This window comes from Anolis carolinensis, chromosome 6 (assembly GCF_035594765.1).
Source record: "Anolis carolinensis isolate JA03-04 chromosome 6, rAnoCar3.1.pri, whole genome shotgun sequence".
In the NCBI taxonomy this organism is placed as follows: Eukaryota; Metazoa; Chordata; class Lepidosauria; order Squamata; family Dactyloidae; genus Anolis; species Anolis carolinensis.
In genome coordinates this window covers 3563635-3580174 of record NC_085846.1, presented here as the reverse complement: position 1 = coordinate 3580174, position 16540 = coordinate 3563635, and the positions used below count along the sequence as shown (strand labels likewise).

At 41.1% G+C, this 16540-nt stretch overlaps 1 protein-coding gene across 4 annotated transcripts; it reads left to right on the top strand.

The window, feature by feature from the left end:
- Positions 1 to 5681: 5681 nt before the first annotated feature.
- ppp1r35 (protein phosphatase 1 regulatory subunit 35) lies at positions 5682 to 16460 on the top strand. 4 transcript variants are annotated; one of them, XM_062957456.1, is made up of 5 exons: positions 5682 to 5826; positions 7774 to 8029; positions 9013 to 9316; positions 14012 to 14142; positions 16075 to 16460. In XM_062957456.1, the coding sequence occupies exons 2-5, from the start codon at positions 7817 to 7819 to the stop codon at positions 16246 to 16248; spliced, it is 822 nt and encodes a 273-aa protein (XP_062813526.1). In that variant the 5' UTR covers positions 5682 to 5826; positions 7774 to 7816; the 3' UTR covers positions 16249 to 16460. The 4 variants fall into 4 exon arrangements, with proteins under 4 accessions (XP_062813526.1, XP_062813528.1, XP_062813527.1 ...); XM_062957458.1 differs by lacking the exon at positions 5682 to 5826 and adding an exon at positions 5863 to 6461; XM_062957457.1 differs by lacking the exon at positions 5682 to 5826 and adding an exon at positions 6486 to 6941.
- Positions 16461 to 16540: the final 80 nt, after the last annotated feature.

The window sequence follows — 16540 nt, the reverse complement described above, 5'->3', positions numbered from 1 at the left end:
CCACATAGTTGTGCCTCTGTTTGTAGTCTGTCTGTGCGATTTTCTTACAGCAGCTGAGGATATGATCAATGGTTTCGTCAGCTTCCTTGCACAGTCTGCATTTTGGGTCATCAGCTGTTTTTTCGATCTTGGCCTTAATTGCCTTTGTCCTGATGTCTTGCTCCTGGGCTGCAAGGATCAGGCCTTCTGTCTCCTTCTTCAGGGTCCCATTCGTGAGCCAGAGCCAGGTCTTCTCCTTATCAGCTTTTCCTTCAATTTTGTCAAGGAACTTTCCATGCAATGTTTTGTTGTGCCAGCTGTCAGCTCTAGTTTGTAGTGCGGTTTTCTTGTACTGGTTTTTTGTCTGCTGTGCTTTGAGGAGTTTCTGATTTTTGCCTTCAATCAAAGCAGGTTCTTCCCTTTGCTTTACATCTTCTGCCAGGGCATGTTCTTCTTTTTTGACTGCTTGTTTTACTTGTAAGAGTCCTCTGCCCCCTGATCTTCTAGGCAGATATAGCCGGTCAACATCACTGCGAGGGTGCAGTGAATGATGAATGGTCATGAGTTTCCTTGTTTTTCTGTCAAAATTGTCCAGTTCCACCTGTGTCCAGTTTATGATGCCAGCAGTATATCTTATGACAGGTATGGCCCAGGTGTTTATGGCCTTGATGGTGTTGCCTCCATTGAGTTTGCTTTTGAGAATTTTTCTGAACCTTTGTGTGTATTCTTTGCTGACTGCAGTCTTCACATGTTCATGCTTGATGTTGTCCAGCTGTAATATGCCCAGATATTTATAGGCCTCTGGCTGGTGACACTTTATTGTTTGGCCATTAGGCATATTTATGCCACCATTTTCAATGATTTTTCCCTTCTTCAATGCCACTGTCGAACATTTGTCCAAATGGATTTCAGTTTCCGTTTTCTCATACAGCTTCAGGTCATCCATGTACATCAGATATGAAATTTTGTGAGATTTCTTAGATATTTGATAAGGGGGGATTATTATTATTATTATTATTATTATTATTATTATTATTATTGTTACTATTATTATGAGGGTGAACCCTTCTGTGGGGTTTCTTTTGCTGCCCGTATCCCTGTTCAGAAGACTTTTCCTCCCTTTCTGTCCCTGTGAGAATTGGATTTTGGCAAATGTGGCTTGTTGTGGAAGCAAGAATTAGGGATAAAACTTCATCGGAGACCCCTTTCTTCTCTGATGATAACTCTTCCAGTGGTGGATTTCCCTTCCTAGAGATAGATTCCTCTCACTTCTTACTGTCTCACCCTATTCGATTGTGAGTCGGACGTTTGAAACTCAGGGGCGGCCTGTACCTTTTGGGGTATTCTCATCTGGCCAAGTCTCCCCCCCAAAAAACTAAGCCTTTTTTGCAGAGGCAGGTCTGCCTCCCCCTCCCCTCGGCTCGGGGCTTCCGTCCAGACAGGACAATGCCTGTGCGGCAGATGGATGCCCGGCCAGGCCGGGAGCGTTTCCTGAAGGGAAGGAGAGGCACATCATGCGCCAGGCGCCACAAGAATGGATTCTGCTGACCGGCAGGAATTTCAGGGCAAGGCACAAGACCCTTGTCCTCGCGCCAGGAGGCCGCCTTCTCCCATTGTTGAGTCACTAAATCCGAGGGAAGGTGCACACGTGCTGGACTGCGACTCCCATCATCCCCTGGGCAACTCCAGGCAACACACCTAGGAAAAACCCAATCTCCAAAATGTTACACAGAGTATCTGCACAGTTTCAGGCCACTTTAACTGCCACGGCTCCTTCCTATGCAATCCTGGGATGCATAGTTTGTTGTGAGGCAAGAGCTCCTTGGAAAAGGAGGGTCAACATCTCACAAGACAACAAATCCTAGTATTCCATAGCATTGAGGCATAGAGGTGTTAAATTGCCATAGTTTTGCGGTGTGGGTTCCATGTGTTTGTAATAATAATCTATATATATAAAAGGGTAATGGAATCACGGCACCGGACAAAACAACTAAACTAAATGCCCCACAACCTCGAAAATTGACAGCACAACCTCTCATCCACGCCTCTACGTTCATACAACAAAAAGAAAAGAAAAATTAAGTCCTAGCCACAGCAACGCGTGGCCGGGCACAGCTTGTAATTATTATTATTATTATTTCAAGATCGAAAAATCGGCTGATGACCCAAAATGCAGACTGTGCAAGGAAACCGACGAAACCATGGATCATATCCTCAGCTGCTATAAGAAAATTGCACAGACAGACTACAAGCAGAGGCACAACTATGTGGCCCAAATGATCCATTGGAACTTATGCCTCAAGTACCACCTCCCAGCAGTAAAGAACTGGTGGGATCACAAACGCTTAAGCGGCTGAGGGGAGAAAGGAAGGGGCCTGAGGCTGAGGATGCCTGCCGTAGATGTGGGCGAAACATCAGGAGAGAGTGCTGCTTCCGGGAACACGGCCATACAGCCTGCAAAACTCACAGCAACCCAGAAAAAGGACTAGCTTATATATATGGATGTGCTTAAGTAATTGGATTTGCTTTGGTTTGCATTTTGTTTTTATATATGCCTATGCACACACATGCACCAAATCCCAGGCTGTCTCCTAAATGAACACACCCTTTAATAATAATAGTTGCCGCCATGGCAGCTATTTGGAGGCTAATATATTTAAATTGAGGGATAAATGCTGCAATAAGGATATTAATTGCAATCCAACAGCCGCAAGTGACATGACAACGTCGGCCCAGAACCGCAGACCTCATACGTTTTTCTTGCAATTGGGCAACTTTCCCCTACTTTACAAATCTTTAAACAGCCATATAAATTCTCTAAACAGTGAAAATGCAGACTTAGTGGCTGTTTTGGACATACACATTATTTTGTGTGTGATTGGCATGCAAAATATATTGTTTATGCAAAATTAATGTATGCACTTATTAAATGCATGTGCTCTTAAAACTTTTCTCATTCAAGTTTATTACAGTAGAGTCTCACTTATCCAAGCCTCACTTATCCAAGCCTCTGGATTATCCAAGCCATTTTTGTAGTCAATGTTTTCAATATATCGTGATATTTTGGTGCTAAATTCGTAAATACAGTAATTACAACATAACATTACTGCACATTGAACTACTTTTTCTGTCAAATTTGTTGTATAACATGATGTTTTGGTGCATAATTTGTAAAATCAAAAACTAATTTGAAGTTTAATAGGCTTTTCCTTAATCCCTCTTTATTATCCAAGATATTCGCTTATCCAAGGTTCTGCCGTCCCGTTTAGCTTGGATTAGTGAGACTCTACTGTATTATTATTATTATTATTTTCATGTCAGGAGCAACTTGAGTCGCTTCTGGATTGAGAGAATTGGCCGTCTGCAAGGACGTTGCCCAGGGGACATTGCCCGGATGTTTTGATGTTTTTACCATCCTTGTGGGATGCTTCTCTCATGTCCCCGTGTGGAGCTGGAGCTGACAGAGGGAGCTCATCCACGCTCTTCCCAGGTAGGATTCGAACCTGGCAACCTTCAGGTCAGCAACCCAACCTTCAAGTCACGAGGCTTTAGTCCACTACGCCATGGGGGGCTATTATTGTTATTATTATTATTATTTAACAGTATTCATTTGCATTTTTCTGGGAATTCTACCTAACATAACAAAAGCCCCAAAAGCTCAGCAAATTCTGTTTTGTCTTATTGCAATCTTCCTTTTCTAAATTACAATAAGTATTAGTTCCTTGCATCCATATATATATATATACAGTATATATATATAAATGTAATGTACATTTGTAGGACTGAGTAAACAACAAAACAACTGAATCAAATCGCACCAAATTTGGCCACAAAAGACATAGTCATCCAATCTATGTCTTTCAAACAAACAAACAAACAAAAAAAAAAAACCTAGAAAAATAAAGTCCAAATTAGATGATGAGGAAGAGCCATTTTCAGCCCTGGCTGCCAGTCAGAAGGATAGGCCCTGGCCCTTTAGGCCCCGCCCACTTTGTCTCCTAGCAACCCACTCAGCCATTTAATGGCACCCAGGGCCTCTTCAACCAGGCCTCTTCCACACTGCCTATAAAATACAGATTATCAGATTTGAACTGGATTATATGGCAATGTAGACTCAAGGCCCTTCCATACAGCTATATAACCCAGAATGCCAAGGCATCTAATCCACAGTATCTGCTTTGAACTGGATTATCTTGAGCCCACACTGCCATATAATCCAGTTCAGTGTGGATTTTATACAGCTGTGTAGAAGGGGCCTCATAGTATCATCAAGTTCTAAGCAGATAATATAGGATTATAAATATCATATATAATAATCACTGTGGTACAGTAGAGTCTCACTTATCCAACGTAAACGGACCGGCAGAACGTTGGATAAGGGAGTATGTTGGATAATAAGAAGAGATTAAGGAAAAGCCTATTAAACATCAAATTAGGTTATGATTTTACAAATTAAGCACCAAAACATCATGTTAGACAACAAATTTGACAGAAAAAGTAGTTCAATACGCAGTAATGCTATGTTGTAATTACTGTATTTACGAATTTAGCGCCAAAAAATCATGATGTATTGAAAACATTGACTACAAAAATGCGTTGGATAATCCAGAACGTTGGATGTTGGATAAGTGAGACTCTACTGTATCAAATTTGAACTGGATTATATGGCAATGTAGACTCAAGGCCCTTCCACACAGCTATATAACCAAGAATGCCAAGGCAGATAATCCACAGTATCAGTTTTGAACTGGATTATCTTGAGGCCACACTGCCATATAATCCGGTTCAGTGTGGATTTTATGCAACTGTGTAGAAGGGGCCTCATAGTATGATCAAGTTCTCAACAGATAATACAGGATTATAAATCTATATATATATAAAAGAGTGATGGCATCACGGCGACCCACAAAACAACAAAACTACAGGCCCCCCAACCTCGAAATTTGACGACACAACCCATCATCCACGCCTCTAGGTTGATACAGCAAAAAGAAAAGAAAAATAAAGTCCTAATTAGAGAGAGAGGAATAATTGCTTTTATCCAATTGCTGCCAGTTAGAAGGCTAAGCTCCTCCAACTTGGTCTCCTAGCAACCCAATAAAAATAATAAAAAACACTAAAAATTAATACAATAAAATACTATAATAACAGAAAATAATTAAAAATAATACAAGAAAATAATAAAATATAATAAATAAAAATATAACTTACAATAAAATTAATAAAAAATTGCAAATAACGTCAAATAAAAATTACACAACAATTTTTAACCAATACCACCACCACTTTGCCACAGCAACGCGTGGCCGGGTACAGCTAGTATCATATATAATAACTACTGTGGTATAATAACACAGAACAATATAATCTCTAAAATCAGGACAGTAAATAAAGAACAACACTCTGAAAACAGGGAAATTCCAGACAGCAAACAATCAGGGCCAGCTAACACCTCCCAACAAAGGATTCCCCTAGGAATTCCACTTAGGACGACGCCACAGCAACGCGTACCGTAAATTAAATACCGTAATTTATAATAACTCAAAATAATTTATTAATCTCATAAGTACCGAGAGCGGGCCTCGAACTCGCAACTGTTGAGAGCGCCATCTTGCACAAAAGAGCCTAGTGCGCACGCGCGGGCCTTCCTTCCTCGACTTCCCTATTGGACCCCCGCCGCTGCCATGGAGATAGAGCGTGCCCAGCCTCGCCGCCATATTGGATCCCAAACGAGGCTGAACCCGGAAGTCCCTCTAGAGGGCGCCGTGCTGCAGTTTCCTTTTCCGCCCATAACTGTCTCCAGAGAAGGCGGGAAAAGTCGAATGGGAAAGCACGGAAGTGGAAAAGGTAGATCAGGGGTCCCCAAACTAAGGCCCGGGGGCCGGATGCGGCCCTCCAAGGTCATTTACCTGGCCCCCGCCCTCAGTTTTATAATATAATATATTGTATATACATATCATGTTGATAATAATATTATAATGTAATGCAATATAACCTAATAATAATACCATATAATAATATGAATTATATATTCTATATTACATATAATATTACTAATAATATTACAGTATAGTGGTATAGTTCAATATAGTAACATATAATGCTAATATTGTGCTATGCTAATAATATATTGTATGTACATATAATTTGTAAACCACTCTGAGTCCCCTTTGGGGTGAGAAGGGTGTGATACAAATGTAGTATATTTTTATATTTTATTATATTATATTGCTCTGGGCATGGCCCCATGTTAGCCGCCCCGAGTCCCCGTTGGGGAGATGGTGGCGGGGTATAAATAAAGTTTTATTATTATTATTATTATAGTAAATAAATGCAGTAAATAAATAATAAATAAATTTTAGACTTAGGCTCACCCAAAGTCTGAAATGACTTGAAGGCACAGAACAACAACAACAACTATTAACTTGACTATCTCATTGGCCAGAAGCAGGACCACACTTCCCATTGAAATCCTGATAAATGTATGCTGGTTAAAATTGTTTTTATTTTTAAATATTGTATTGTTCTTTCATTGTTCTTGTTGTTGTTTTTGCACTAGAATTTTATTTTATTTTTTCGTGTCAGGAGCAACCGGAGTTGCTTCTGGAGTGAGAGAATTGGCCGTCTGCAAGGACGTTGCCCAGGGGACGCCTGGATGTTATGATGTTTTTACCATCCTTGTGGGAGGCTTCTCTCATGTCCCCGCATGGAGCTGGAGCTGATAGAGGGAGCTCATCCACACTCTCCCCAGGTGGGATTCGAACCTGGCAGCTTTCAGGTCAGCAACCCAACCTTCAAGTCACTTAGTCCACTACGCCATCTGGGGGCTCGCACTACAAATAAGACATATGCAGTGTGAATTGGAATTTGTTTGTATTTTTTTTCAAATGATAATCCGGCCCCTCAACAGTCTGAAGGATTGTGGACCGGCCCTCGGCTTAAAAAGTTTGAGGACCCCTGAGGTAGATAATAAAATGTTAGATTATAGATAATATGTTATATATAATATGTTATATATATTACATTAGAGTCTCACTTATCCAACACTCGCTTATCCAACGTTCTGGATTATCCAGCACATTTTTGTAGTCAATGTTTTCAAAACATCATGATATTTTGGTGCTAAATTCGTAAATACAGTAATTACAACATAACATTACTGCGTATTGAACTACTTTTTCTGTCAAATTTATTGTATAACATGATGTTTTGGTGCTTCATTTGTAAAATCATAACATAATTTTATGTTTAATAGGCTTTTCCTTAATGCCTCCTTATTATCCAACATATTCACTTATCCAACGTTCTGCTGGCCCGTTTATGTTGGATAAGCGAGACTCTACTGTATTGCAGTATAGTGGTATAGTACAATTTGATAATATATAATAATATTGTGCTATGCATATAGTATAATATATTATTTATACATACAATATAAATAATAATATAATTAATATAATAATATAATGCAATATAATATTGTATATATAATAATAGTATTGTAATCTAATAATACTAATATTAAATATAATACTACTGATAATATATAATAATATATAATGATAATACTGTTTTATTTTTGTATGCTTGTTGAGTTTCCATTAATGCAGGCATGGGCCAACTTCGGCCCTCCCTCCAGGTGGTTTGGACTACAACTCCCACAATTCCTAACAGCCTACCGGCTGTTAGGAATTGTGGGAATTGTAGTCCAAACCACCTGGAGGGAGGGCCGAAGTTGGCCCATGCCTGATATAGATGTACCCTAATCACTCTCATGAACTTCTTTGTTTGTAGCTTGCCACCCTTTTGTTGGACTGCAATTCCCATCATCCCTATCATGGCCGGGGCCACCAGGTTTTTCTATGGAAAAGACGAAGACGACAAGGACAGCCTGCCCTGCGCTGCGCCCACACCGCTTCCTCCCCCGCCTCCCCAGGTCGTGATCCCTGACCCGGAAGTAGTACTGACCCCGGAAAGGGTCGAGAATGTCGCAAAGGTCAGCAGTGGGATCCTCCGCCTGCATCGCCCAGGAAAACCCCCACGGAGACAAGTAAGCCGGATAAGGATATTGTCAATGGGGAGAGAGATATTTGCCCTTTCCTGCCCTATAGCTCCCAGAATCCCCAGAAAGTAAAAATACTGTATATACTCGAGCATAAGCCTAGTTTTTCAGCCCTTTTTTAAAGACTGAAAGAGCCCCCCTCAGCTTATACTCGGGTGAGGGTGAAGGTCCTGGTTGGCTTATATTTGGGTCAGCTTATACTCGAGAATATATGGTAGATTTATTATTTTTCTCTATTATTATTGGTATTACTACATTTATTATTTTTCTCTATTATTGTTGCTACTATTACATTTATTTTACTCTATTATTATTATTATTATTATTATTATTGCATTTATTATTTTACTCTATTTATTATTATTTGTATTATTTTCTTGTAATTATTATTATTATTATTGCATATATTATTTTACTCTATTACAGTATTATTATTGCATTTATTATTTTACTCTATTTATTATTGTATCATTTTCTTGTATTTATTATTATTATTATTACATGTATTATTTTACTCTTATTATTAAAAGGATACATAAGCGCATTTACATTGAAGAAGATGAGAATCATGATTTAATCAGAGTTGGATAATCTTATCTTAAACTTGAGCTTTATGTAAATATTCAAAAACATTTAACCTACTGATGCCTCAATTAATGTAATTTTATTGGTATCTATTTTTATTTCTGAAATTTACCACTCTCAGCTTATACTGGAGTCAATGTTTTCCCAGTTTTTTTGTGGTAAAATTAGGTGCCTCGGCTTATATTCGGGTCGGCTTATACTCGAGTATATACGGTATGTGTTGGGTTGCGTTTCCAGCCTCGGCCTCAAGGTGGCGCACTGACCTAACCAAAGCATAGGTTTGCAGAGTTAAGGGTCAAAAGTGCAAGCAATCTCTGCTTTCATGCGTTTCTGAGCTAAGTTGGAACCCTATTTCCTTTTTCTGATCCTCTTGATTGTTCTTCCAGGTGCATTTCAGCCTGGAATCGGTTCCCGTCGGGCTGCAGCCTCCCAAGAAAACGGGCGGGAAGGAGGCTCCGGTTCCTCCCGAAATGAGCCCCCAAATCCCTGTACGAACAGAGAAGGAACCAGAAGCTGTGTCCACGCCTGCCTTTGGCCTCCTGGCCGCCCCCATTCCCAACAGCAGCCTGGCAATAGGAGCCGAAGTGCAGGCCGCACGGACGGAGGGCTTTGACGCCTGGCAGGCGGCAGAGGAACTGGTGCAGCGCTCCTTCCGCACCCGGTGTGCCCTGGAGGCCAAGGCGGGAGAAGGTGAGGCTCCCCAGTGATGGGGATGATGGGCCTTGCAGCTCTGCTGGGCTTCCATCGTGAGGGGTGCATTTACAACAGGCATGGGCCAACTTCGGCCCTCCTTCCAGGCATTTTGGACTTCTGCTCCAAAAGTTGGAATCCAAAACACCTGGAGGGCAGAGGTTGGCCCATGCCTGATCTACACTGTAGTGCCAAATGGGACCCCAAAAAAAATCAATCCTTGCCCTTTGTCATTGCCCTTATCTGCTACCATACGATCATGCACTTTATTTATCAGCCTGTCCTTTATTGCTGCAAGTAGTCCACACACCCATGAATGCAACAGAAACTAATTGGTTGCTGGTTGATGCTGTTATTATTGCTACGAGGGCTATCCAGAAAGTAGATTACGTTTTGGAATTAAAAATGAACAAAGTATAGGTGAAAACATTTACCATATGCAGTTGAAAGCCACACCCAAAGACCACTTCTCAACATAGTCGCCATTCAAATCTAGGCACTTATCATAGCGATGAATGAGCTTGGAAACTCCTTCCCCACAAAACTCTGCCGCTTGCGTCCTCAACCACTTGTTTCCAACAGTGGGGGCGTGGCTGGCAACGCAGTGTTTTGGTGATGATGCGCAGCTGCGGAAAGGGGTGACCGGCTGGTTGAGGACGCAAGCGGCAGAGTTTTGTAAGGAAGGATTTTCCAAGCTCATTCATCGCTATGATAAATGCCTAGATTTGAATGGCGACTATGTTGAGAAGTGGTATTTGGGTCTGGCTTTCAACTGCATATGGTGAATGTTTTCTCCTATACTTTGTTCATTTTTAATTCCAAAACGTAATCTACTTTCTGGATAACACTCGTATAATGTTGTTGTTTTATTCTGTTTACATTGTGAATTGCATTTTTGCATTCTTGCATTTCCAATTGCATTTTTATGTAATTACATTTTAACTGTGTTGTCAGGCTTTGCCCCATGTAAGCCGCCCCAAGTCCCTTCGGTGAGATGGAGGCGGGGTACAAAAATAAAATAATAATAATAATAATAATAATAATAATAATAATAATTGTTATTGGAGGCAGTTTCATGCCATGGCATTTCTTTGGATCTCAATCAAGAGGAAATGCTCACCTTTTAGGGCTAAATGACTTTGCCAGTCAGACCACAGTTGACTTTTTAGTTAACTGAAAGTGTTTTTGATGTGTCTTGTGTAATTCAGGATGTGGACAGAGGCATCTTCTGCAATGGGGAATTAATAATAATAATAATATCAGGACCTGAAAATCAAACGGCAAAGGCTCTGGCACAAACCAGTACAGGTGGTCCCGGTTGTGATGGGCACACTGGGTGCCGTGCCAAAAGATCTAAGCCGGCATTTGGAAACACTAAACATTGACATAATTATTATCTGACAATTGCAAAAGGCCACCTTACTGGGATCTGGAGGGGTGGCTGAGAAGATAATAATAATAATAATAATAATAATAATAATAATAATAATAATAATAATAATAATAATAATGGTGGTGATGGGTACACTGGGTACCGTGCCACAAGATCTCAGCCGGCATTTGGAAACAATAGACATTGACAAAATCATGATCTGCCAACTGCAAAAGGCCACCCTACTGGGATCTGCATGCATCATCCGAAAATACATCACACAGTCCTAGACACTTGGGAAGTGTTTGACTTGTGATTTTGTGATATGAAATCTAGCATATAGATCTTGTTTGCTATGTCAGACTATGTCTTTGTGTCAATAATAATAATAATAATAATATCAACATCTTACATCTTATGGGAGACTCAAAGCAGCAGGTAATGCATATTCCACATGGTGCCTTCTGTGACACAAACACATGCAAAGAATCTGACCGGGTCTTCTATTCTGCTAAACAGTTGCTGCAGATAAATGAAAAACTTATGCCCATTTAATAAACTAATCCACCAAATGAAACCCAAGAGTTCCTGCATTGGCTGACCGTCCAGCTTAACTAAGTGGGCAATGAAGTCACAGCCATGGAATCCAGTGCAGGGTCTCTTGCTCCCAATGAAGCTACTCTTCAGTATGTTGAACCTGGATCCAATCCCTAATATATCAGCTCTGCAAAGCTGCCCACAATGTAGGGACCACCCTATTGACTTGAATCTCGTGCTCACCTATTTTGGCTAAACGATCTTCCCAAAAGTAGGGTGTGCATGAGATTTGCAAAATGCGGTTCATCTTATGGGAGCCCGGGATTTGCAGTTTGGTGAGGCATCAGCATCCTTTGGCAGAGAAAGCTGAAGACCTTGCAAAACTACATCATCAAATAGCATTGAACCAGGGCAATTGAAGGGGATTCATGCTGCAGCATAGATGCACCCCGTTTTCCTTTCCACTGCTGGAAGCGTTTGTGTCCTAACACTTTTTGTCTCTAATTAGGCAGCAACTGTAATGGGCACATTGCAAAGAGTGCACTCCTTGCCACTTTTTGCACATTATATTATGTTCTTTGATTTCAGGTTTTTGGAAATTGAGGTGTGCATGAGATTCAATGGCACATTACATTCAGCACGATAATAATAACAGACGTCTCTGGGGAGGGTGGCAACCTTTCTCAGTAAAGCTTAGGGTGCACCCACACTATAGAATTAAATGCAGTCTGACCCCACTTGAACCGTCATGGTTCTATGCTATAGAATCCAAGGAGTTGTAATTTTGCAAGGCCTTCAGCCTTCTCTGCCAAAGACTGAACCTTTGGTGTGTGACTTAGAGAAGACTGCCACCTGGTGCTAACATGTGGTATTACATATATATATATATATAATATATTTTACAATAATATGTAATACTAGCTGTGCCCGGCCACGCGTTGCTGTGGCAAAGTGGTGGTGGTATTGGTTAAAAATTGTTGGGTAATTTTTATTTGACATTATTTGTATTTTTAATTTATTATATTTTATTATTTTGTTGTATTATTTTTAGTTATTTTGTGATTATAGTATTATATTGTATTAATTTTTTAGTGTTTTTAATTATTTTAGTGTTTTTATTATTTTTTATTGTATTCTTTGTATTTATTTTATTTTTTATTCTATTATTAACACTGGGCTGAGTGGGTTGCTAGGAGACCAAGTGGGCGGAGCTTAGCCTTCTAACTGGCAGCAATTGGATAAAAACAATTATTTCTCTCCCTCTAATTAAGACTTCATTTTTATTTTCTTTTTGTTGTCGGAACCTAGGGGCAAGGATGGTGGGTTGTGTTGCCAAATGTCTAGGTTCTGGGGCTTGTACTTTTGTTGTTTAGTGGGAGGAACGGACACCATTAGTCTTTTATATATATATAGATTATTATATTACACACTGAGCCTCCGGTGGCGAAGTGTGTTAAAGCGCTGAGCTGCTGAACTTGCAGACCGAAAGGTCCCAGGTTCAAACCCAGGGAGCGGAGTGAGCGCCCGCTGTTAGCTCCAGCTTCTGCCAACCTAGCAGTTTGAAAACATGCCAATGTGAGTAGATCAATAGGTACCACTCCAACGGGAAGGTAACGGCGCTCCATGCAGTCATTCCAGCCACATGACCTTGGAGATGTCTACGGACAACGCTGGCTCTTCGGCTTAGAAATCGAGATGAGACCAACCCCCAGAGTCAGACACGACTGGACTTAACGTCAGGGGAAACCTTTACCTTATAATATTATAATATATATAATATTAATCATATTATTTTGTAATACAATATAATACTAATAATACAATATAATGTTAATTATATATTACATGTAATATTACTAACAATATTACAATATATTGATATAGTACAATGTAGTAATTTATTGCCAGTATTGTGCTATGCTAATAATTTAATATTGTATGTAAATGTAATTTGTAAGCCGCTCTGAGTCCCCTTCGGGGTGAGAAGGGCGGGATTTAAATGTATTAAATAAATAAATAAATACAGTAGAGTCTCACTTATCCAACATAAACAGGCCGGCAGAATGTTGGATATACGAATATGTTGGATAATAAGGAGGGATTAAGGAAAAGCCTATTAAACATCAAATTAGGTTATGATTTTACAAATTAAGCACTAAAACATCATGTTATACAACAAATTTGACAGAAAAAGTAGTTCAATACACAGTAATGCTATGTAGTAATTACTGTATTTATGAATTTAGCACCAAAACATCACAATATATTGAAAAAATTGACTACAAAAATGCGTTGGATAATCCAGAATGTTGGATACGTGAGACTCTACTGTAAATACATATGAATAGCAGATGTTCATACAAATGAGAAATAATGCATATTGTTCGAATTTTAATCTGCCCTCTGTATCCAGATTCAACCATCCAAGTATTTATTTTTAATACACTTTGGTGTTTTATGTGTGACATTTTATGTAAAGGGCCCTATTTTACCCTGCTCTTGTCTGTAATGGGACTTTTGAGCATCCCCTGGTTTTGGCGTAAGGTCGAGAAGAGATTGCCATGGATGTCCCTCTGCAAGACGAGGACACAACGGAGCCATGGATTCAAATTGCAGGGGGAGAAAAGATTCCATCCAAACATTAGAAGGACCTTCCTGAGGGTCAAGAACTATTCAATGGTGGAAATATAAACTGCCTGGGAGTCCAGCAGAGGCTGACCATCTGTCGGGAGTGGGTCTGGATGACCTTTTGGGCCCCGTCCACCCCTGTGCTCTTTGTGTTCCAGGTGTGAACTTCCCTCGGGAGCAGCGGCTCTACCAGGGCCTGGTCAGCCTCCAGGTGCCCACCGAGGAGCTGCTCCACGCGGCCGTCCAGGAGAAGGCGGCCCTCGTCCGGCACCGTCCCGAAGGCAGGCAGGTCAGCAATGGGAGGTCCCACCCCTTTGGGAAAAACCCCCACATAAAATAAGGCATAACTACGGGTATATCACCTTCCCTTTGTTCTGTTCAGGAAGCAAAGCCTCCCATAATTTTTCAGGAATGTACCTGCAACTGATAGTATCATTAGGAAGAACCTCCTGATGGCAAGAGCTGACTGGCAGAGAGATAGGCTGCCTTGGAGTCTCTTTCTCTGGATGGCCATCTGTCGGGAGGGCTTGGATGATGCTTTCCTGCCTGGTGGAAGGAGGATGGACTGGATGGATGGCTCTTTAAGGCCCTTTGGGTCTCTTCTAACTCTGGGATTCTGTGACATCTATCTATCTATCTATCTATCTATCTATCTATCTATCTATCCATCCATCTATAATTTATGTGGCTGGATGTCCACCTGTCAGGAGGGCTTGGATGGTGTCTTCTTGCCTGGCAGATAGAAGATAGACTGGATGGCTTTTTATGGCCCTTCGAGTCTCTTCTAACTTTAGGATTTTATTATATATCTTGACCGGTCTGTCTGTCTATCATGTCTATGGCTGGATGTCCATCTGTCAGGAGGGCTTGGGTGATGCTTTCCTGCCTGGTGGAAGGGGATGGACTGGATGGATCGCTCTTTATCGCCCGTTGGGTCTCTTCTAACTCTAGGATTCTATGACATCTATCTATCCATTCATCCATCCATCTATCCATCCATAATTTCTATGGCTTGGATGTCCACCTGTCAGGAGGGCTTGAATGGTGTCTTCTTGCCTGGCAGATAGAAGATGGACTGGATGGCTCTTTATGGTCCTTTGAGCCTCTCTAACTTTAGGATTCTATTATTTATCTTGATCTGTCTGTCTGTCTATCTATAATATCTATGGCTGGATGTCCATCTGTCAGGAGGGCTTGGATGGTGTCTTCTTGCCTTATTTATTTATTTATTTATTACAACATTTATATCCCGCCCTTCTCACCCAACAGGGGACTCAGGGCGGCTTACAATAAAATACACATATAAAAACTGTACAGTACATTATAAATCAGATTAAAAATTATTAGCTTATATCAACATTCAGCCTTGCAGATAGAAGATGGACTGGATGGCTCTTTAAGGCCCTTTGGGTCTCTCTAACTTTAGGATTCTATTATATATCTTGATCTGTCTGTCTATCTATCATGTCTAGGGCTGGATGTCCGTCTGTCAGGAGGGTTTATATGGTGTCTTCTTGCCTTACAGAAGGAAGATGGATTAGATGGCTCTTTAAGGCCCTTTGAGTCTCTTTTAACTTTAGGATTCTATTATATATCTTGATCTATCTATCAATCTATCTATCATGTCTATGGCTGGATGTCCATCTGTCAGGAGGGCTTGGATGGTGTCTTCTTGCCTGGCAGAAAGAAGATGGACTGGATGGCTCTTTAAGGCCCTTTGGGTCTCTTCTAACTCTGGGATTCTGTGACATCTATCTATCTATCTATCTATCTATCTATCTATCTATCTATCTATCTATCTAGTCTATGGCTGGAAGTCCATCTGTCAGGAGGGCTTGGATGGCGTCTTCTTGCCTGACAGATAGAAGATGGACTGGATGGCTTTTTATGGCCCTTTGAGTCTCTTCTAACTTTAGGATCCTATTATATATCTTGATATGTCTGTCTATCTATCATGTCTATGGCTGGATGTCCACCTGTCAGGAGGGCTTGGATGGCGTCTTCTTGCCTGGCAGATAGAAGATAGACTGGATGGCTTTTTATGGCCCTTCGAGTCTCTTCTAACTTTAGGGTTCCATTATATATCTTGATCTGCCTGTCTATCATGTCTATGGCTGGATGGCCATCTGTCGGGAGGGCTTAGAATGTGCCTGGCCAAAGGGGGATGGACTGGATGGCCTTAGGGGTCCCTCCTGACGTTCTCTCGGATCCTTTCTTCCAGGAGATGCCCAGCGCTGGCCCCGACCTGCTGGCCTTCTTCAACCCCAGGGAGCTGTTCACGGAGACCCCCTTCCTGGAGGTGGAGGGCCTTCCCGCTTTGAGGCTGCAGGCGCGGACAAGGGACCCGGGCACCACGTTTTCCATGGACCGCAAGCTGCGCCAGTGGGACACTTGAGAGGAGGAGGACCACCACCACCATCAGCACCACCTCCAGATCCCTCTCCTCACCACGAGAAGAACTGGACTTTTAGGAGACCCTGGACTATTGATTCACAAGGGAACTGCTTTCCCTCTCTCTTTTGGAGCCTTTTTTATACATAAAGAAGAATTGCAACCCTATCTTGCAGAATTCCAATCACGGAAGGAGTTATAAAGCAGCTGCTTAATTGTGTGGTTTCCGAATCTTTCAGACTCCCATCTCCACAAATCCCTGACCGTCGGCAAAGTCGAGGGTGCATCTACAACAA